The sequence below is a fragment of the Pseudopodoces humilis genome, chromosome 3 (genome assembly GCF_049639895.1).
Source record: "Pseudopodoces humilis isolate 2021_Gansu_Grassland_sample_001 chromosome 3, ASM4963989v1, whole genome shotgun sequence".
In the NCBI taxonomy this organism is placed as follows: Eukaryota; Metazoa; Chordata; class Aves; order Passeriformes; family Paridae; genus Pseudopodoces; species Pseudopodoces humilis.
This window is the reverse complement of record NC_142202.1, coordinates 89912057-89936632: the sequence shown is the minus strand read 5'-3', so window position 1 is coordinate 89936632 and position 24576 is coordinate 89912057. Positions and strand designations below refer to the sequence as shown.

Genomic DNA, 24576 nt, shown 5'->3' with positions numbered 1-24576 from the left:
TGGCACCGTGCACTGGGCGGCATCGGGGCGCCTCAGGATTCTTCTAAACCCACTGGAAAATTTGTTACGTGCCCAACGAAGGAGCATCTGCCTCACAAATGTATAATGCTGTTAACACAATCACCCTGAAAAAGAACTTGAAAACAAGCATAGGAGTAAACCTTATAGAAATCAGCATATAGGTTTCTTTTTCAAACACAAACTTACAGTGGCTGCACGCCAGAGTCTATATTTCTTAAAAAAACTCTATCACTGGCGTAAATGAAAGAGGCAGTTTGATTTGTGGTTAAAGTAGTTTCCATTCTACTTCCACTGTAACAAATGTATTAATTCAGCTCAGACTTCCTCCTTCTGGCAGCCCTTTTGCAGTAAAAAGAGAAATTAGAAGTTCCAGCCAAATACCATACCTTGAACTGACCCACTTCAATACATAAACACTTTTACAACATGTTTATTCAGGTGTAGCACTTTAAATTGGTTTAAGATGTTTCCAGTGACAGAGAGCCCAGCAAAGGCAAGAGAAGAACTGAGAAAGTTAGCAGTTATGGAGCAGAGTAATTGGCAACATATTCTGAACAATTTTGATAATTACTTTTTTGACTGCAAGGGAAAAATATATTTGTTGAAGCTTCTGATTTCATTTTAAATGCCTTTTTAGTCTTGTGTTTTTTTAATTCTTCTTTTCATGTGTTTGAGTTACTATTAAATAATTCAGTAACATTAATTTCTATATGTTCCAATCTTCTGTTGCAAGTCAGATATGAAAAACTGTACACGCTATTCTCTATTCATAACAACATGGACAAGCTAGCTTCTTACCACAAAGTTCCACATTTCCCTTCATTTCTAGAGGGAATATTTTTACTATTTTTCTTTATTTTTCATTCCAATGACTTTGAGAATTTTAATTTTATCTGTAAAATATTAATGCTTTACTGGTGGACATTTTAAGAATACTATTAGATTTATATATTGAGAACTGTAAAGGTGTGTGAAGCTTTTCTGAATTTAAATATAGGTTCTCTGAATTTACAATGGTGGATATTGTGTGCGAAGAAAAATATCCTTCAAACCAATGTGAACTCCCTTTAAAATAACTTTTAATATTATTAAGTTTCCTCTGGGTTTCCTTTAGACTTCAGCAATAAGATGGCTATTAAGATTCCACAAGTTAAGGCTTACTTGGTTATCCAGGGTATAGAGATATACTATAAAAAATTAATCCTGTAACCCACAGCCTTTTTACACAAACAGCTTATGTGACTATGTTCCTTTATGTGCTTGATCTTCTGAGCAGCCAGCATAAGATTTTAGGACTCATTTGTTCAACTCATGCATGGTATATGCACTGGATCTGCTTCTAGTGCAGAGGAAAACTTTTATTGACTCCTGTGGCTACATTGTTAAACTTTTCTCTCTCAGTTTATCATATACCTTAGCTTAACTGCAGCTTTCAGAAGAAGAAGCAATCAAAATATACACTGCCCTTGAGACGCTATATTTCTTCTGAGGAGGACCTCTGTTCTGTTTGGTTCAGAAATTCAAACTACATATGTTGTCTCCATTTTAGATTGCTCCTTTTCAAAAGAAAGTTTTCATTTACAGAACTTCTATTATCCTTTATTTAAAAAAAAAAAAGAAGAAAGAAAAAAAAAGAAAAAAAAATTGTGTACATGTGGGATATTTGCCTTCAGTCTAAAAGGCATTGCCCCTTCTTAAACAGGAGGTATTTCAAAGCATTCTGCCTCTGAAAAGCACCATGCTTTCTGCCACATCAGTAACTCCACTGTGTGTGCCATGGTCTTGTTAGGTAGTCCCTATTTTTGTTTGTAGTGTCAATTTCAGAATACCTTAAAAAAAAATAAAATTAATCTATCCTGAATTCCCCCTTGTAGCAAAAAGCATTCATGGGCTTCATTTTTGTAAGTGATTTTAATCTGTCATTTCTTGTAAGCATTTAGAAAACTCTTGGCTTCAATGACAACTGAAACTCCAGGTCTCCAAGGCATGTAGTTGTTCCATACTGTGGCACTGAAGCAATACTTTCTAAAGTCAACTGAATGACTCAGGCTGACCTGCTTAACTACACTTGGAGCTTCAGCCAGATGAAACTCATAAAACAAAAACAGCAAGGTTTGTCTTTCTGCTTCTCTTGAGCATCTCTGAACAATGTTGTCAAGCATTCTGAAAAATGGGTTTGGTTTTGTCCTTCCATCATATGTTTAATTCTGAGGATTTCAAAAATTTTCTTCAGATTGCAGAAGAACATGCAAGCAACCAGCAATCTGCTAGTGCCTGCTCCACTGAACTTAGCCACTGCAACTGACCCTGCACCTAGAAAAAAGCCCAAAATAGATGGATTTACTCTGTGCAGTGATAGTCCAGATCCTTTGTATTCTTCACATTCTGGCATGCACTTCTCAATAGTGCTCAGACGATTAATTATCTCTTCTGCATACTGGCAGGTATAATTGGAGACTAAGGCTTATTTAAAGCATTATGTTTCAAATTTGCTGAACTCCTTAGTCCTTATTCATAGGATTCTGAGTCTTTGGCAAGACATATTTGTTTGACTTGGCATTTAAACTTCTTTTTGGCTTTTATGCTATTTGATAGTAAAGTGCCCTTAGCTGTTTGCATAAAAGCTTGCATGGAAGTTTGGGTTTGACTGACTGAACTGAATGAATACTATTTGCCTTTTCACATTCTCTCCCCTCATCATAAAGGAATCGCTGCTGCAAAAATAACTGTGAAGTACAGCTTATGAAAAAGTCCTGTCTCAACAATCCTGACAATTTTGTGCTTTTTGTTTTTTCACCCACAGAACAGGAATAGCACTCAGGATGATAACTGCAGAGCTATTTGCTGTGTCACTTTGTCTGCTTCAGTGCTGTCACATGCAGTCACATTATACAGTTCTTCTCATGAACTGATCGAATTCCATCTTAAAAGTTCATTTCCCCCCCAGCTGCTTCAAATGGAAATGCAAGAGCCCTTCAAGCTTTCAATAACGATCTGTCTTGCAGTCTTGACCTGGAGACATACCCTTGTTTTTCATAACATTCAGAAAGCTGACTTTTTCTGAGACTGCCAGTGTGTATGCCAATGACAGTAGGATCTATGCCTTGGCTTTATCTCCTCAGAGATATATATTTTAAGTAAAATATTGATCAGACACTTATTTTGCAAGAGCTTTCAGTCATTATGCATCCTAGCCAGATTTACACTGGCAACACAGCACAATGAGTAATTCCAAAATCCATTATTTTGTCCTGAGTCATCAGCCTGCACCAAACCACTCATTTTGTTATGAAAAACAAGAACTTATTTACTTTCAAAAGTGTTCAAGAAGTCACAAAACACGTTTTACAGATTAACCATTACTGCTAGGTCACAGTAGTTATTTTAGTAATAATTTTACATATTTGTCCTTAGAAATGTACTCAGAAATGAAAGATGTAGTGATTCTGGGAATTCATTTCAACACAGTTTTCTGAAAAATAAATTAAAATTCCAATGCCACACCTATGATTTCCTTCATTTGGGGAGTGAAATTTGAAATGAGGTTTGGGAAAGGCCTTTTAAAGAAAGATCCTGAGCATCCGGGGTCCAATAACATTTAATATTTGAGAAAAAGAAAAGCCCATTGGCTCTGACTATGAAAGCTCACACAGTAGTTTTCAAAATTAGAGAGAAACTTTTGTGGTTTCTCATGCTGAACAGTACTCTTGAGAGCAATGGGATTTGAAACAAAAAAATTGAGGTAGAGCTTAGCTACATAAAATTATTTTTTAAAAGGGCGGGAGAAAAGCTAATAACAGAGATGTGATGGTCCTTATATAACACATTCTCAACACTCCAACTCTAAAGTATTTTTTATTGTCTCTATTGTATTATCTACGTAAACTGTTGTGCAAACTTTTCCTTTGGTGGACACATTTATCTATAACAACATAAAATATGTTTTTGAGACAAGCTTTATGTGTTTTATTAACTCTTCTTCTCCCTGTAGGCTTTAAGGAATTCTGACAAATGGGTGGTCTTGGATGTTCTGCTCTGCCTTGCCTAGGTTTCACAGCTTTAGTCAAGACAAGATTAACCTATTCTTTGTCAAATCTTACATTTAGGTGTTTTTACTCTGTTCATTTGAAGGAATTTTGGGTATCTTTTTCTGCTAATTTTGGTATTCATACAGCTCTTGAAGAAAGCACTTGGGAACACATAAGGAACCCTGATATGCTGTATAATATGGCAGTACTATATACGCTTACACAAAAAATCAGATGTAATTATACAAAAAAATGCTCTGTAAGTATGTGATTTATCCTTTCAAGTTAATGCACTTAAACTGTGAGTGGCTTGTGGGAGTCCTGGGGCTTTTCTGCACCATTAAAAAATGTGTTCAGGAAGACAATAAAACAAGGAGAGATTAGATTAATTGGTCATCCACCAAAGAATAAAATGGATAAAAGCTTTCTGAATGGAATGGAACACAAATGTCATTATCTCTAAAGTAGTGGTGTTGAGAAGCAGATGTATCCTTCATCTGTCTGGGGGGCAGGGTGTGGGGTGATTTGCACAGCTGTACAGCCAGGACCAGTGTGCACCAGTGGTGGCAGGAGAAGGGTTGGGAGCCCATTTCACTCCCCTTCTTGGCTCTTCTGCTTAAATTGAGCGTGCCCTTACTAACAAAAGGTGTGTTCACTTGCTACAAGCCAACACAACGCAGAATGCAGATCGTGTTTGTGACCCAGATGGAAACGGTGGTTTCACCTATCTGAGCAAATTAACAGTGCTGGAACTGGATCATCCTCTCTGCTCAGGGTGGGAGTGTGCTCCTGGTGCATTTACACCCTGTGCCAGCTCCACCACGGAGTCAACAGAACCTCAAGGCAGCACTGCAGCACTGCACCTTTCTCATGGGGGCAGCTGTCATGGGACCACCCTGTTTTGGAGACTGAGAGACTCATCCCCCCAGCTTGTTGCACACCACAGTATTCCTGAACATGTTTAATTTAAAACTAGTGCAAGTTTGGCCAAAGTCAGCTCTGAACCAGAAATGAATGTAGCTGTACTTAGGCAGTGTCTGAGCCCAAGCTAATAAAACCTGCTGAGGGGCAGGATGTATTAGCTCGGGTTCAGTGCTGTGCTAACATGGCTATATGGCTTCCAGATGGCTCAGAATTTAGTCAGAGCTATTGCCTGCCAAAGTCTATATATATGTGTCAATATAAATACATATTTCCTAAGTTCTCCCACTATAAGGATAGTAATGAAGGTGAAATTGCCCCTCATAGTTTGACTTCTAAATGCCAGATCCATCAAGAGGTTTAAAGGTAACACCCCAGCAGCATCCTCCAGAGTACTTGATAGCTACCATGGTCATGTAAGTGAGGTGCCAAGGTTGTCTGGGGTCAGCTGTAGGATAAACTGATGACATTTAGTGTGGTAATGGTGAGGCCAAAACAACATCAAATATACATGAAGTACAAGTACAAGTACATGAAGAGGCCAGAGTGCTGCCACAGGCAGCCATGGCTTGAAAGCAAACCAGCCACTCCATGCCACACCAAGAAAGCTGCCTTTCTTGGAGAAAGACACCTTGGAAGATCTAGGCTAAAAGGAAGAGAGACTAAAAAAGAGAGACTGTGTTTTTCCGTTTCTTGCCCAGCATCTCTGGAGAACTTCACCAATCCTTCATGCAGCATGTTGAGTTAAGAAACAAATTCCCTTCCAGGGGACACACACCAGAGAGTACCCAAATTCATGCTGAAGGGAGAACTGGCCTTCCACAGGCTTCACCTGGATTGAGGAATCTATTTTTTTCAAGTTTGATTTTGCTCTGAGGGAAAAAAACATACTTGAAATAAGAGCCAGTGTCAGGGAGCTGGGGGTTCCTGCTGCTTGCCCACCTCAAAAAGAAGGAAAGCCCAAATAAACCTTCTATGGCACTATGTGATAACAGAAATCTTAATCTTCTTTGTTTTTTCAAAGTTGACACCAGTTTCCTCCCCTCTGGTGTGCTGGTAGATTTGAAATAAGTGAGAGCTGCTGTAACCTAATAAAAGGCACAGAACTACATGACTGTGGTGCTACTCAGGATGTTGTATTGGGAGCTGTGTATTTAGAATCTATTTTATTCTGCAGATCACCACCAATCACATTGCACATTATCTCCCTCTCCCATTCTCTGTAAACAACTCTAGGTTCTCCTGAGCAATGACAGAAAAAGGATTACTCCTGTAGCTGTTTATACCCCTTCAGCAATAGTGATATTCAGACCACTGCTAATGTCTACTTATAAAAATGCTAAATGTTAGGACAAAGATGCTGATTCACTAGAACAAATTTTAAGTCTTAGGAGACGTGGTGTATATATATATGGGGAAAGGCTGCATGGAGCTTTTCAGTTTGTTTGTGCATCTCTATTGATTTTATGCTGCAATTCATCTAACACCTATGCATCCATCAGCATGAAAAAGATCAACTCTCATTTGAATCACAACAGAGAGTTTTGGTGTCAAAAGCAGGGAATCAGCCAAAAGGGGATGCTGCAGAATGCTGAGGATACACTAAAAAAGAGAATCAAAAAAACCTGATCCTTAATTTACCACAGCCTCAGGGAAACAGTGCATTATATGTTGACAGCTTCCATATGTGTCATGCAAACCTTTATTCTTACTGTTCAAAATAAAATGTCCCATTAAGAGAAAAAGACTACATTTCATGCTAAAAGGAGACGTATGATACCAAATACTGTCCTAAAGAAAAAATAAAACACATTCCAATGTCATGTGGCTTTTTGTACTTTTTTTCAGGATTTTCAAAGGGGGAAAAACATGAATTGCAACAACCAGACATTTTTCCAAAGATTTTTTTCACACTGTTATATTAAATAGTTATTTTTTTTTTTATTCCTTATGTAGACATTATTATTATTATTAGTAGTAGTAGTAGTAGTAGTAGTAGTACACGATCTTCAGGGTTGCAAAGAAATATATCTACACAAGTAATTGCCTAAAATGTCTCTGATAGGTAAGTGTAAGAAAGACTACTTTTAATGATAGTGATAACAATATAGTAGCACCCTGGAATCTCAGCAACTATTGGTGCCCCATATTGGCTGTATGAATAAATCTAAAAATTAGTATGTATTTACAGACTTGATTATCCAGGACCCCAGTGTAGCACCGGAATAACTCGATTAGGTATCCTCTTACTTAACAGAATCCCATTTAGTTTAATGATCTGTTACAATAGAAAGGTTAATGGATCAGGTCTTATCATAAATATCTCCCCAGTTATGGGGACAGAAGTACTATACCTCCTGTAAACTCGGCTGACAGCTGGAAGCATGAAGAAATGTGCTTCAGACCTGCATGGCCTGAAGTTCACTCGAACCAAGGGAAGGTTTTTCGTTTGATTTGAAGCAGTCCCCGAGCTCTCACAGAGAACTGGTTGGAGAAAAGGTGGGTGCGGTTCTCTGGGTTACAAACCGAGTCCGCTACATACTGAGTTGTATAAAAATTCATGTTCCATCTGTACACAAACGTGTCATTCAACTGCTGGTGTTTCTAATAGTTTCCAGAAGTAACAGCAACCCAATAAAAATAATCAAAGCCTTAAGAGCAAAATTGTAAGAGCAAGAAAGGATGATTTTGCTTGTGCTAAGCTGAAGTGATGCAGCACAGGTCTATCCGATACTTTTGAAAACTTTAGCTCCTAGAAGTGAACTGCTTGTATGAATAAACTGAAAAAGGGAATAGAAAGTGAGGGAAAAAAGCAAATTCCTTCATAAGTCAAATAGATAAAGTGCAAAAGGTAAAGTTGTTTGTGGTTTTGGAATTTAAAATAGAAAATTATCTATCACCTTTCTGATCTTGGGAGTAGGACAGTGGAAATATTTACGTGAGCTATTCTTTTACAATTTCTTTCAGTGTATTAACCAAAAGGTTTCCTTTTACCCATACAAACTTTCCTGTAGTTTACCAAATGGATGTAATTTTGAGGCTAGAACTAACAAATTGCTGGTTGCAGTGTTTCTTAATGAATGCCTTTCATGGATATTTAATTCTCAACAATTTCTGTGTTCAAATCTCCTGAAAACAAAAAAAAAAGAAAAAAAAAAAAAAAGGTCAAGGATGGAGTTTATTCTGAAGCAGGAAATCTGGCCAGAAGCCAGCCCACCTAATTTGGATTCCTGACGGAGGTGTCACCTCCCCAGCATTGTAAGAGCTTTAAAATGGCCTCACTAAACCAGGCTGCCTAAGAGATCTACTCCCCGTGCAGCCCAGGCTCAGGAGTGGTGCCTTTGAAGGCTGGGTGAAGGCAGCAACAATGCAGTCTACTTTGCATTGGTGCCCCCCTTGTCCACTGACTGTACTCTGACTGTACAGGTAACATTAGATGAAATGGCCATGAGCTTCAGTGCAAGCCTGCCAGAATCTTTTTAAGCATCCTGCCTAAAGGACAGATTTTTGCTTAACTCTCCAGCAGCCAGGGCACTTGCTGAAAAAGTATGAGACGCTTTGTTCACAGCCCAGCTGAGCCTGAGGGAGAATTTAGATCAAAACCAAGGAGAAAATGTAGCCAGAACAAAGAAGGAAAAAATATTAATCCTTACACCAGGGTTTCTTCTGCTACTCATTAACATTATGTCAGCTAAGGTTTAGATTAACTGGCATCATAGATCCCTTGACCTCTGACATAAAAAGCTTTTTGACAAAAAGAGTTAAATCTGAGTTTGCTTGTAAAGTGGTATGGATTAAGTGAACCATCACAGAAAAAACAGTATATAAGTCTCTTTTTATTAGTTTTTAAAGAAGTCTAAGTAAAGAACATTTATTCTAAAAATATTGTTTTGCATTGAGAGGCATTTTCAAATTTTATGAAGAGCATAACTATGAATAATGCAGTAGCCCAGTAAATTTGTACTATAACCCTCATAGCTCAAAACTTCAGTTTTGATAGTGGCTTTTTTCTAACTTTTAGCTAACCAAAATTTTCAAGATTTCAAATTTTTAACCCATTTCAAGATAAAAAACATAACTTTTTTTCAAATGAAAGAAAACCAGTTCCCACATTACCCTATTGTTACCCTTTCTTCAACATCAGTATCAACAGCTGTTATACCTTCTGAATGGCTCTCAGGTTTATTTTATAACTTTCACCATGCTTCAGCCCAAGAAGTTCTGCAAATCTGCCTGAGTTTCCTAAATGTAATCATCAGTAGTAGGACATTAAAATGGAACTCAATTTTGTATTTAGGAGCTCTTATCCTGAACCCAATTTCACTTGATTATGTTAGTTTTATAATTGACATATTCTAAAGAATTGAAATATAGAAATATATTGAAATATATTGAAATATATTGAAATATATTGAAATATATTGAAATATATTAAAAATAGTAGAAATTTGCAGACCACAACAACAGTAGGATAAGGTTTGTGTTATTTGTTTATAAACTCTCAGTGAATTGTCACGCAGACAAGTTAAAAAACACCCATCCAGAAAAAAAGTCCCAGCAAGGTTTGGCAAGAGCACACATGGCGTTATGATCTATAGTTTCGATCTTACCGTCCCCAGTTTCAGCGCAGAGTTGCAAGCCCAGGTTGTTCTGTGGATTAATCACCCAGTGGTTGCTGGTCACAGTAATGTCAAAGACAAACCAGCCCACATCAGAAGCTTGAGCCTTTCTTGTGTCTAACAGGAACAAGTCTGCATCCCTAAGTTAAAGAAAATAGAGAGTCAAGGCATTCAAATATTTTTACCTTTGTCCCTAATTTTCTTGCTGACATTAACTTCTTGGAGTCCAAGTTAATAATGCTTTGACATATCCTCATTATGACACAGTACAGCATGTGCTGTAGGTAACAAGTAGTTGTTAAGTATAATGCAGGTATTTCCCCTAAGAGGCCTTTCTGAAATGAGTTTCAGCATGTAAAATCTATAACTCTGGAAAATCTGAAAAATACGACTTCCTGATATAACTACACAAAATACATAACTGAGGCTGTGTATAAAAAAATTCATCTTTCATCTTTCAACATCAGGATATATCATGAAGATTCACTTTTATAAACTTTTCAGCATAAAAGATAAAAAAATGTCAAAATCGCTTTCCAATTTCAACTAAAACTCAGAGGCATAGCATTGCTGAAAAGATCTGTTGTTAATAACATGACGGCAGCTGTATCCTATGACAAAACATGAATAGATGGCAGTTCAGACCGTTTCCTATTACTACAGATGTTTAGAAAATAAGTCTCTATATCAAAGCAGAAATTACATATCCATTCAATAATATAATTATTACATTTTAACCCTCAGTTTCCTGGTATATTTTCAATTTGGTTCCCATGAAATCTTCCAGTAATTCAGAAGGGCTGCTCAGGGGAGTTAGTATAATTGTGTTACCAAATTTTTAGCATGGGTCATTTATTTGTTCTGTTTTCACATATCTTGCGACACAATTGGTTCCAGATCATCATCTGTATTACAAATAATTTACTACAATGACCAGACAAAGCCCAAGATATTTAACTCTCATCAGTCGCTTCTACAAAGCAGCATGCATTATTAAAAACTGTTTTCACCATTTAACCTTTTAAACCTAAATCTATAGTTATAGAAACCTATTTCTTTTATGCCATAAACAGTAGCCAAAACAATAAGATACAAGAAAAAAATGATTTATTCTAATTTTTTACTGTAAAAGGCAGCTAAAGGCAGACTTGGCTCACATAGATCTCAGAATTGTACTGTTGCCTTACAGACAGAATGAATATATGCTTAAAGGGGAAATACAGACCGTAGGAACAGGCTCTTCATAAAAGTGGATTTAAAATAGCTAGTGTCTTGTCACTTTATTCTTACAGTGTTTAATCACAACGACACCCTAGAAAGTTCCTGTCTTATCTAAACATGGTAAATGCACCTAGAAGGCCTGATAATGAAAAAAGCATCAAATGCACTTTTTGAAACTCTGGTTGCTAAATACTGAGCAAAATAAGACCAAGGGAACTATGACAAACATATGTTTACTTACATGTGAGATATATCTGAAAAATCAGGCTAAAGAGCTCGGAAATTATAAAGGAAGGTAATTTTAAAAAAAAATAAAGGAATTGAAAGAGCTTTTTTTAAAGTCACTTTTTTTTGTTCTGTTAAAGGATAATCTTTTGCTGGGGTCTTATCACTTCCATTCTAGTAGAACTGTGCTGGTGACCACACAAGGAGAAAACCTACATTCCCCCTCTGGAGTTAACGTGAAGAAAATCTTACAATTCAAAAGAACCTGACATGCTATGCTAGCACTGAACAAATTAACAATGTCCCACAAGCTCATAAATAGTACCCTCTGGAGCCTTAAATGCCAACTTTTTTCTTCTAATAAGCATTTTTATCAGAACTTTAAACATGAAAAGTTTAATTCTGATTGTAATTGTCTTTGAGATGTTTATTTAGAAGTACTTTTGCATCACTCAGTAGGTTTAATATAAAACTGTAGAAGTGTTTGGAATATAAAATACTACAATACCATAGTGAAATAATTCCACACTTGTCTTTTCACCTTCTAGAATACATAATTGTTTTTTCATATAGAGTCTTTCCATTCCAAATCCAGGACAGATACCTAATGTTCTAAAAGTCAATGTTTCCCATGCCAAATCAGAATAAGGCACTACTAATGGTATAGTCCAGAAATTCCTATGAAGGACAAATTTTTCCTCAATGTGACTTTTTTGCTTTGTCCTGCAGCAAAAACTCAAACTAAAGTACTTTGGTATTGATACGTCAATTACTTTTCTGTCACCCTGCAAGTATAGTGATCTAGCTAAGGTAATAAACTTTAAAGAGACTTTAAAGATTGCTTTTACTCATTAACTCAGCAAATGAAACAAAAATGAGTTGGGGATACCTAGAGAAAACCAGAACAGGTTCCTGAGAACACATAGAAGAATAGAGAAATGTATCTGGACCAATACTAATGGTTTAGCCCACATAACAGCATGTTACCACAGAAATTCAAAGTACTTGCGAGGGAAAAAAACAACTTCTTTCACAACTGATACAGATACAGGGTAAAAACCTGATCCCTGAGAAGGCAGCAGAAGCTCTGGGATCAGGGTTCCCCCATTAGCTTATGTCATTCATTCATTCCAACTTCTCATCACATTTTGTGACATTTTTAATTTTAAAATTCTTCTTTATTCTGTGCAATCATACTTAAAATTAAAAACAGCTTAAAATTTGGGCTGAATTTTAAAATGTATTTCTATTTTAAAAATAGCCCGCAATACATAATAAAGACCTTAAAGCATTATGTCATAAATAGGCTGAAATGTAACAGTGGATACATTCAGGCAGGATACAGCTGATTTGCTTTGTGTTTACAGAGGCTGTTTAAGTTTAGTGATTACAGTCTGGTGCCCAGTGATCAGTTTTCTACAGGAGAAATGCTACCACAGACGAGAATTTCACCAAAGAGGCTGCAGGCAGAATGTCTAAGAAGCTCCACATCTCCTGGGGCACTTAAGGAAGTAAAGGTGGAACAAACTATCTGCATGTTCCTTGAAACCCAGAACAGTTCTCAATCAGATCAAATAATCATTATGGTGTAATAGGCCATGACAATAATGCTGTTTAGCCTCATTCTGGAAGCCTGCTTTTGTATCTTACTCCCACTTGAGCATTCCCTAATGGGGGAAAAGCCCCCAGGGTTTACTTAAATTAGTGGCTAGCTGCCACCAAATCATGAACAGCGATTTGGCATGTTGGGCAATATTTGCCTTTGTCTTGAGAATAAATCCAGGTAGGAGTCCGTGGTGGGGCTCCATAGGAAGTCAGCCTGCTATGGCCACGCTGTACATTCTTCCTTAGACTGAATAGAAAACTACAATCCCAAAGGCTGGAACTTCAGCAAACTCCAAGGGAATTAAACACACACATTTCAGTAGCCATGCTGCCATAGAGACAGAAAATGCCTGAGACTACAGCACAACCCTTAGTATGCAACTTGGAAACCCTGAACCTGGGCACTCCTTCCCTGAAAGCATAGCAGGACTGTGTTTGGCATTGCAGTGCCCTGTCAGACACCTGTGTTTCCTGTTCAAAGCAAAGAAGGGTGGAGGAGCAGTTGTGCTATGGAATGTCACTACTGAAGGCTGTGGGACATTACAGAATCATAGAATCAGAGCAAGGTTTGGGATGGAAGGGACCTTAAAGACCATCAAGTCCCAATCGCCTGCCATGGGCAGGGACAGCTTACACTAGGGCATGTGGCTCAAAGCCCCATCCAGCCTGGCCTTGAGAGCTTCCAGGAATGTGGCATTCACAACTTATGTGGGCAGCATGTTCCAATGTCTCCCCATCTTCACAGTTCTCTCACTCTCCCATTCTGTAGTTGCAACTTCTAGAAATTTTGCACCTAAAACTTCATGTACATATGTAGAACAAGCCTGAGGTGACAAAAAGAAAATCACAAGTGAAATCTGGGCCCAAAAGCAAAATATGTGGCTTTGTTGGAAAAAAAAATAAATCTGGGACCTCATCTTGGGGTCTCCAGTCTGGAGACAGCAAGGGGCTTGTGGAAAAATGTTATTGTTTCTAATTTGAACAGTGAAGAGCTTGTGGTCTTTTTCCATCCTGTTTCACTGAGGCAGTTGTCTATAATATCTCTACATATGAGTAGAAGCTTTCAAAATCAACAATAGGAGAGAAACACTAAGTCTACATCTGAAGCTTCTGTAGTTACACTGATGAAATTAGATGCAATGATATATCATTGCCTGTTCCTCCTTTCAGCATCATGCTTCCATTAGAAGACATGGGGCTTTTATAACTGTAAATGCAAATATAAAGCATTTATAAATTTCTGTTTGTGCCTTGAAAGAACTCAAAAGCATTGTTTAATGCCTTTGCAGACACAGCTGTCATTTGAACAAGTCAGATAATATTAACTGTGATTTTCATCAGAGTGGTAAACAGTTTTGCTTCCTCTAAAATAGAATACAAACCACCTACTGTGAAAATATCCAAAAACTTCAAAAGAAAACATCAAAAGTATTAGAACAACTAATTTTTCCCATTAGTTCATCAAAAAAAATCTGAGTTCTCAGGTGAAGAGTTTTCATCACCTTAGGCTTCACCTGTGCTCTTTAAAAAGATGTGTTTTGTTCCTTCCTGCTTCATTCCTTCTTCCAAGAAGTTTTTTCTAGAACCTATGTTAAAAGAATTTTTGGGAAGCTGAAGATAGTGGTTAAAAAAAAACCAAAAAAACAAAAAAAAATCCCACATTGTTTTCTTCAGGCCCAAATTTACTAAGAAAGCAAAAGTTATTCTGGAAGGATGAGTGCTTTCCCTCCTGTTGATTCCATTGGTATAAAATGAATCCCTGTTTTTAGCCATAAATATTTTATAACTTGATGTTCAGAGATCTGACCAGGAGGGTAAAAACTCAAGAGTTCTGTGGGCAGAAAGATTTGAATTCTGGCTGGCCCAGCCTTCAAGCTAACTTCTGATGGGGTTTTTATTTCCTCCAGATTACTGCAAGTTTAAGATGACATTTTCTCTGGTTTTGCCAAACCTTCGTGGGATAGAACTGTTTTATCAGCTCCAAGATGAAGAAGAGTTTTGTTTATCTTAAAACAGAACTTTTTTTCCCTCACTTTTCTGAGAAAAGACGTAGACTAATTTAATTTCAACCCCCACATATTGGGTCTATGTAGTTTTTCAGGAGCAGCTTGGAATTTGTACTAGTTTTCAATCATAATTTTCAGGTATTTAGCTACTTTGCCTGGTGAAATCTGATAATTTACTGAGATCTCGTAGAGTCTTGGAAACATGTCATACACAGACAAACTCAAATTCAGGGATTTGCTCATGTGCAACATCATATGTGGCACTTAGGGACATGGTTTAATGGTGGATTTGGCAGTATTAGGTTTATGGTTGGACTGAATCTCAAAGATATTTTCCAATCTAGATGATTCTATGATTTTTTTTTTTTAGTTTTCAGTTATGGTGAGCAGCATGTGTTAAGTATGCATATGTCATCCTAAAACTAGTGCTGGAGTTTTAATTACCTTCTGCAGGATTGTCAAATGCAAGCAAAAAAGCTATGCTTCTTCAAAAGCAATCAAAGTTATACCATCTGTCTTTCTCTAGGGAGCTAAGTGAATCTTGGCTTGTAGTACCTCAGTGTCAGTAAATGGTACATTTCCCAAAGCTAAACACTTAGACTGCTCATGGGACTCCTCCATTTGCTCACTGAGAACATGAACCCTCACCCATTCTGTGCATGGGCAGATTATTTGGTGAACTTGGACATGAACCTGGAACAAATTACACTTAAGGTAAGTTTTATTCTTGTTCAGTGCCCAAGAATTAATACCTCACAAGTGGTAGCAACGATGCCTTGTCAGGTGTACACTTATGATGGATTTTTGCCTAACTCCCTAATGGCAAATGGGATGATATGCAACCTGTGGTGAGTCCATGCCAGGAGGGTACCTGTTGGGATACTCCTTGATGATCTGATATATGCTAATCTGAATGGTTTCATTCTCAAAGCGGCTGTTGCTCCGATCTTTGTATATCCGGAATTCGGCTGCTGTCACTGCCTCTCCATGAGGGATCTGAGTAAGGTCAAAGCGGAATTCCTTGTAGTGCCTTCGGTGGTGGGAGAAGTCCTTGTCCCTTTCAACTGTGAGAAAAAGAATTGAATGCAAATTAAAGATGTAAAACAAACGCCCATTTCCCATGATTAATGGAGCATTCCCTCTGCTTGGGAGTAAACAAACATGACAATATAAAACTGTGCAAATAATAAAACCACAAGCTCAGACATACTTCCAGCTAAAGGAAATTCCACCAACCCTGTATCTTCAGTTTAAAAGGAAAAAAACCTCCGTGGCTTTTATATAAATTCCAGAAGCTGGAGTGGAAAGAATATAAAAAAAAGCTGAAAGGGGGCATGTTATAAAGTAACTAGAAATATGGACAAAATAAAAACTGTGAAAGGATTTAGGACTTCAGTGTAGCCATAAGCACAGCAATAGCAACGTCAGAACTATAGATGGCTTTGGAAAACACTAATTGCCTCTAATAACCAGGCTGATGAGAGGAATGCAGCTCATTTCCGTTTAACATAATAAAAGTGGTACTAAAGCGCACTGCAACAACTATATAGTTAAGAAGCAATTAAATCATATAAATTAACACAAGTTGTACTCTAATGGCACGCACGTCATCTTTCCAGTGGTCAGAAGAAGGAACTGTGGGTCGGGGCCAAGTGGTTCTGGCAGCCCAGCAGCACAGAATGTACAATTCAGGCTTAAACCTGTTCTTGGTGGGCAGGTGCAGCTCCCACTGCTTCTGACACTGCCACAAATTAAAATAAAAAAGCAAGCCTCATTATTGCTTAATTGAGGTTTCTACAGAATTTTAAGAGGAACACACCAGAGGATTTTAATTTACAGCTGGCTTGGCTTTCCATTGTCTGCTGCAGTTCTGATTCTGAGTAAGGAGCAACTTTTGCAATGGAATATATGTTTTGATGTGACAACGGAAACTACAGGCCATAGCACTGGCTGATGATCACCTTATGGGATTCATACCTCACATTTTAAGGATGTGGAAAGGAAAATGATCCATGGTTTCCACTTCCACAGAGTACAATGTATCATTGACCTATGAATAAACTGTGCTCCGTGGGAAGACAGAATTTCTCCCTTCTGGAAAAGTTCTACCTGCCTCTTGACATATGTACTTTGTTTTACTGATGATGGACAAAGTCTGAAACTCAGAGTTAGGATTTTGTTTAGATAACCAGCTAAACATTTATGGCTGCACTCAGCTTCCCTAAACACTATCTCCTGAAACCCCAGCTCTTTTATTTCATTTTAGTCCTCAGATCTGAGGGAGGAGCAATGTCAGTTTTGGAAAAGCACACATTTGGATTACTAAATGCTACATGTATAAATAATGTGTAAATTATTACAATATTTATACTTATATATATATACATCCCTCCCAAATAATTTTTTCTACATACATAATGTGTATATGTTTGCCTGTATATACATATGATTAAATGATTTTATATATAAAACTACATATCTGTATTATTACAATTTATATGCTACCTTAAAAAATAGAAATGCACTAAAAGGTAAAAAATAATTTTGGGCTTGCCTTATGAGTGTATAGTTATAGACATATTAAAGAGACAGCTATTAAACAAAAAGTACTTAACACTATTTTCAGAGCAGTAGTTACTAGTTATGTCACCTGTGGTCATGTAACTAGTCCTTTACAGTGTTCTTCCCTATCACCTTTTCAAAAATGCAAACTCTCCTTGCCTTCATTAGCTTTTATTTTGTTTTTTCCTTTTTTAAGTACAAATCTGTGTTGCCTTAAGAACCACCAAAAATAAAATATCTAGGCTATAAGAACAGTTTATCTTCAGTGAAAATGAACTTTCTCCTGGCTGACAAAAGGAAAATTGTCTGCTAACTGTGAGGCTTGCTTGGCTCAAGTGCATATTTAGCTTACATGGGTTTGCCATCAAACGTTATGTATGTAGAAAAAGTAAAGCAGAAAAGCAGCAGAAGCATGTAAACTGGCTGCTCTGTACCTGAAGATGAATGGGCTGCTACTGAAGAGAAACAGGATACAGTCTATTTAGCAGCTCCACTGCCCGTTTCTAAACTGTGAGATATATACAGAGATCTGGAATAAGGTTTGGAATAAGGTTTTGCTTTTTTTTTTTTTTTAAATACCCATGTAAAGCCTTTCATTTCAGAGGAACTTGGCAGAGATTAGCATATGCAAAAGCACTCAGCCCAGAGGGTTTTTTCTAGTACAAAGAATCTGCTGAAAGTTTCTGAGGTTATAACTGAGCATTTGAAAACTGTAATGGAACAGATATGTCAATAACCTTCAAATAAGAACTATATATATTTAAGACAAACTTAGTGTCTTAGTGCACACCTTTCTGCTGTCTCTGGAAAATATTTTTTCAAAAACTATTTGCCAGCATGCACGGGTAACTAAGCACTCACTACCCACTATGAATAAATATTGAATAATCAGACACTGAATAAAAGGTTTAATAATGCCATACTCCTGGACTGATTGATTTTTATTTGGGTTTGAAGCTTCCTTTTGTCTAGTTTCTACCAAGTACTTTCTAATTAGTAACCTCAGTTTAGAAACAGTAGTTATCTCCCTATATGTTATCATTTGTACAGAAACCTCCACAATACCCCCAACAGTATCAGTGGGGATCTCTCAGGATCACTCACAACTGCTAAAGAATACTGATAGCCACTTTCTGGTAAGCCTCCAATTAATTGTTTACAACTCACACAGATAGTACTTATCTGTGTTTCCACCAAGACAGACGTAGCACTGTCATCTGAAAGGGACACAAGTTCAAAATTTCTTTGGTTCGAGACAGCATTTACAGGCAGGCCAGGACTTCAGAGTGGCAACAGCCTGCAGATGTGAAGAGTTGTAGGAAACAGACACTGAACAACACTGCAGAAACAGCCCAAGCCCGAGGAGGTCCCACTCCCTGCAATGAATCCAGAATTTCTATCTGCAAATTTATACCAGCCAATGTATAAACCAAAACAAAAAAAAACCAAAATTACATACAAACATAGATGTAAATGTAAATACAATTTAAAATCTTGCATTATACAGCAGACTGCAAAATAACAGTGATGGTGATGTTGCAATAATGACCAGTGGTTTGAATGGTAGCCAAGTTAAAAAAGTAAAATATTATGTAATGATATTGAAGATTTTATTACTGAAAATAATACACAAATCTTGATCCTTTCTGCATCCAATAAATGCCTCGTCAGGCAAGACTGAATGCTCAGTAGGGTATCTGTCAGGTCCTTTGTCCTGCTGAAATGGCATGAAGCTTAGGGAGGCACCATTTCCAAAATATTTTTATTTCACAGTCAACAGGTTTTCAACACTGTCAGCCTGAAAAACACAGGTTAAGATTCTCAAGTGTTAGCTCCTTTCAGAATGTTCTCACATCATTCCAGTCATGCTCAGTACATCTGCCAAGATGCATTTCTGTGGGACTAATCACAGCATCTATAAACCAGCTGAGCAGAAATCAGTAAGTATTCTTTTATTGGAGGAATATAGTTTTTCTAAGTAAAAAATAAGTAGAATATTAGGGTAAACGCTGATTATGAAAAAAATCTTCCTTTGCTCTCATTGGTCAGGATTCTTAGCATTGACTCCTAAAGATGGTGTTTTTATACCACCTGAAACTAATATATGCAGCACTACAGTTACATCAGACAAATCGTGGCTCAGGGGAATATCACAAACACCTGTGTGTAAGAATGATATTTTCCACCCATGTGGCAAGCTGATGAAACATTCACACTGTATTAACACTAAGTCCAGCTCTAAGAAGAAAAAAGTCAAATTTACAGAACAAAGGTATTTTGGAAAAAAGGTCTTCTTTACACCAAAAGAAAATGGTGTAAATGTCATTCACTAATTTTCAATAACAAAACTGTTTATTTTATGGGAAAGAAAATAACAATTAAAAAACACCCAAAGCACTTATATGGCTGTATAACAAGAAATCAGTATTTTAGAAATTCAGCAATAAATATCTGATTATGTTGGCTGAGCTTAAAAAAATATAAAAAACTCCTAGCAATGAGATTAGGTCAGGTCATAGTGCATGAGGGACTATTAGATGTGCTCTTTCATTAGTGGTTATCTCCACACTGATATGTGCTTCACTTTTCCTGAAGATGTTGGTGCGTGGCTGTGACACATAGGCAAAGTGAAAGCTGCTTTGGCAAATGGGTAACAAACCAAAGATATGCTGAAAGCCATGTTATAATAAGCTGATTTTACAACATAGGATCCCAGGATGCCAACTGGATTTACAAACAGTGAAGCCTCACAAATCAAATTAATGTCACTTTTTAACTATTAAATATATGTGCCAAGGCAAAATGGAGGGTCTTATAGACCTGTGTAACTATAAAGGGTCATTTACACTAATCTCACTGAATTTCACTGTTTGACTCAAAATTCTTTGTATAAGTATGAAGTAAACCAGTCAGTTTTAATCACTCCCAGGTGATAAAGTTTACAGTAAGCTGATACACTACAAATGACACTCATTTACATCTTGAATATAATGAAATGATAGTTTATCTACAGTGAACACTTGTGGTTATCTGACCAAAACAGGTCAAAGGTTCCAGGCATTTTCTCCTGAAATTACTCAGTGCTGCCTCTAATGACTGATAATTGAAAGCAGAGACTGGAAATATCAAATGTGGTAGGTGACAGATAAGCAACAGATTAATGCAAGTACTCTGTTACAGGACACTGAAAGGTCAGAGGCCCTAGGAATCAGCTATTGTGCTACTGTGAAAAGACAGACATCAAATAGCTGTTTACCTCATTCTTGCTCTTCTCTCTCATTCAAATTCCAGTATCATAGATGAGACTGTTTAGTGACTCACCTTTCATAAATTAAGGCAACAAATGTTTTGTAGGGTGTGTGGACAGGTGAAAAGTGATTCTAGAGAAGCATACAGAGTTAAAAAAACCCACCAAAATAAAACAGCTATGCTAGGTGTAAACATTTTAATGAAAGGCATCTGAGAGAAGTTAAAGACATTCATCAGAATGTTATTCTCAGTTGAAGAGAGACCAGATTACAGATTCTAAAATACATATTTTGATATTTTTAAGCTTTGTAACTTTTTTGGCTTGTAAAAAATGAATATCAACTTTAGAAAATCATTTTATCCAGGCAGGCATACTTTTAATTTTTCCACCCTGGAAGTCCTAAAAATATAAAATCTAGTTAATATTGAAGTGGCAGCCATTTCATTCTGCTCATTGGTCATTGAATGAAGTTTGCAGTCTTTTAGAAATGTTTTAAATCAGGTGGACTTTTTAAATCCAAGAATGAAGAAAAATAACTTCCCAAAGTGGTGATTAAAAAACCAAAAGGCAGCAGACAATGATTCTACTTCTCTAAGCACTACTGCTTTACTAGTTTATCTGTTTTTTAGAATGGAAAGTTTCCTGATCTCAACTCAGGGAATCTGAGTTAGACATTGAAATTGAACAAAATAGTCACCTGTCCTTAAAGCATTGCTTTGGACACCAGAGATGGCTGCCTGATACAGTCAGTGGAGAGACAATTCTGTTTGTTAAAGGCCAACTGTTTTGTACCAGGCAGTAAACAGAACAAAGGAGTTTATTTACATTTCCCCTTCAGTCCCCTGCAGCTCCAGAAAATCAGACTGAGATAATCCTTGCTCAGGCAAAGAACAGTTCAATCTTTATCAGCTGATTTCAGTGACTGTATCCTAACTGCCAGGATGTCAGTAGCCCAGCAATGGGACATCCTGAGCCATTCCACAGAAGAAATGCAGGGGTTGAGGGCCAAAATGAGAGTAAAATAAGTTTTTTTTCCCACATCTGACTATTTTTTTTATTATTTGACATTAGACATTTACCATTTATATTACCATAATCATTCAGCTGAGTGTTTTAACTACAAAACTTCAGAGTTATGCACCCTATTGCTTGTCTTCCATTTAGGATGAAGTAGTCACCTCAGAAATGTGGTGGGATGGCTTGCACAACTGAAGTCCTGCTAAAGATGGCTATAAACTCTTGAGAAGGGATAGGCAAGGAAGGTGAGGCAGTGAGGTAGCCCTCTATATTAGGGAATGTTTTGATTGCCTAGAACTTAGTTATGGTGACAACTGGGTTGTGTGTTTATAGGTTAGAATCAGAGGGAAGGCAAATGGCAGATATCCTGGTAGGAGTCTGTTATTGACCATCCAGCCAGGATGGAGAGGCAAAAGAAATGTTCTACAAGCAGCTGGGAGAAGTCTCCCAGTTGCCAGCCCTTGTTCTCGTGGGGGACTTCAGCTTCCCAGATGTCTGCTGGAAATACAACATAGCAGAGAATAAACAGTCTAGGAGGTTCCTGGAATTTGTGGAAGTGAACACCCTGACACAGCTGGTGAGAGATTCAGCTAGGGAAGAGGTCCTGCAGGACATGCTGCTAGTGAACAGAGAATGACTGGTGGGTGATGTGATAGTTGCAAGCTTCTTGGGCACAGCAATCACAAAATTATGGAGCTTTAATGGAGTTTTTAATTATTGAAGAAGTAAGGTCAGCAGAACCGCTCATTTGGACTCCTGAGGGCAGACTTTGGCCTGTTTAACAGGTTGGTTGGCAGAGTCCCTTGGGAGGCAGACCTGAAGGACAAAGGAGTGCAGGAAAGATGAACATCCTTCACAAGAGAAATCTGAAAGACCAGGAGCAGGCTGTCCCCATGTGCCAAAAAAATGGCCAATGGAGAAGAGGAGCAGCCTGCCTGAACAAAGAGCTTTGGCTGGAAATCAGACAAAAAGGCTGAGTTTATGCACTTTGGAAGAAGGGGCAGGAAATCAGAAGGACTACAAGGATGTCATGAGGTTATGCAGAGAGAAAATTAGAAGGCCTAAAGCCCAACTATTATATAATCTGGGTGCTGCTTTAAAACACAATAAAAAGATTACTGTAAATACATCAGCAACAAGTGGAGTGCTAAGGAGAATCTCCATTCTATTGGATGTGGGGAAAAACACAGTGACAAAGGATGAGGAAAAGGATGTGGCACTTAATATCTTCTTTGTCTTACCCTTTAACAGAGCTGGGCCAGTTGTTTTCTGAGTGCCAGCTCCCTGAGGCTGAAGACAGCTACAGGGAACAGAATGAAGCCCTCAAAGTGATGGACTTGTCAGTGAATGTTTAATACTCAGAGTCAATGATCTTAAAGGCCTTTCCCAATATAAATGTTTCTATGATTCTGTGATATCTTACATAAATGTAGGCAGAGGTTGAAAATAGGAGTCCCCAAAATTACATTCCTCACATACCCTATCTTAGACACAAAAGTCATTGTCAAAAACTTAATTTACATTCAGATCCTCTTCCAACCGGAGCAAAGCTGTTTCCTTTATCACTGGGGATTTTGCTTAATTAGAAAGGGCAAGTCTGGAGAATATTTTTTTCATTGCAACAGTTCTGTTTTAAAAATTGATTTATTGCAGTGCTTTTTATTTTAGTTTCTCTGCATTTATTATTATTATATTGGTTGTTTTTAAAGTAATTATATATTTACAGATGTGGTTTTGAAATAATGATGTAAATTACTTTCACATGAAATATACTTTCTTTTCAAAACACAAAGAATACCGTTTGATCAGTCATATGCAGAAGCTAGATATACGGCTCTAAATTTAGAGTCATTTCATTAAATTCTTTATTTTCAGGTCAGCTACTGACATCAATGAGCAACATTTTCCTGTTTTGTTTGCCAAAATTAGAGGCAGCTTGAAATTGTTTGGTGAAATACTGTGCAGCTAGTGACAGTTTGAATAAATGAAATATTATTTATCAAATCCAAATTTTTAGTGGTAGAACATCCCTTCTATAATTGAATAGACTTACTGAACTGTATGAATTGCATAATAATTCAAATTAAAATAAAGTCAATGAAAAAAATCTTCAACGGTGGCAACAGAATCTAGAGCAGGATGGAAAAGAGAAAACAATAAAAAAATCAAACTAACAAAAAACCCCACTGCCTGGATTTTTTTGAAACAAATATTTCACTTACTGGTTTTCTTTCTTTAACCCTAAAAGAAACGTATTTCAATATCCCATACTTTATAAAAAAAGAACAAGCTAGAATATATTAATGTATTTTAAGCAAGCACATTGTATTACATCTTTTGAGAGTGCTGTTTATTATTAAAATGTTTATTTCTTCATTTTGTTATTGTATTCAATAAGATCTCATAGATCCTTGCCAATTAAAAAAACATACATTTCAAAAAACTCCAAATAGTGTAAATACTAAAACATTATTAAGGTGGACTTTCAAATTATGTGATTTCTGCTTTCTGATCCTCTCGAAATGTGCGTGGAACGTTTTCACTTTAGTAAGTGATAGATAGTACCCAGGTAAATAATGAAAGTTATACACCCATGCTAGAATATAAGTAAATATGTAAAAGGATAAGTTTCCTTTTTTTTTTTTTCATGAATTTTAAGAATTAGAATTCAGTTAATAGTTAAAAGCTTCCAGCATTCACCATGAGAAGGAAAGAGTTCCCAGAAACCGTGTAACCATGTTGCCTGCCAGCAACTTCTATATGCAGACACCTAAAGAAATGCCTCAATCAAAGAGGAATAACTGGGCTTGGCTTTCTCACACATAATCTTCCAGGTGATCTGGACACTGTGAGATTACCCATGATACCTTCTTGTTACTTTACATTAAAATATGGAGTGAAATAGAAGTTTTAATGAAATTGCTGGTCTTCAATCAATAGCCAATGTTTTGTTAAAAGTTTCATTGCTAAACATGTGTTATTCATTCAATTTACTCTTCTTCCAAGTCAAATGCACTTGCTCAACAAGTCAAAACAAGTGCTGAACTGCAGCTGGTCCAATAATAATTAAATGCTGGAAGGCTTTCAATTGTTGATTCAAA

General features: G+C 37.0%; 1 protein-coding gene across 2 annotated transcripts in view; it reads right to left on the bottom strand.

Moving 5' to 3' along the window:
- BMP5 (bone morphogenetic protein 5) overlaps positions 1–24576 on the bottom strand; it is a 55639-nt gene that overhangs the window by 15030 nt on the left and 16033 nt on the right. For both annotated transcript variants that reach the window (XM_005518110.3, XM_088053652.1), the window contains 2 exons: positions 15518–15710; positions 9581–9729 (listed from right to left, as the gene is read on the bottom strand). In XM_005518110.3, coding sequence (XP_005518167.1) covers positions 9581–9729; positions 15518–15710 — 342 coding nt within the window. The remainder of the gene's footprint in view (positions 1–9580; positions 9730–15517; positions 15711–24576) is intronic.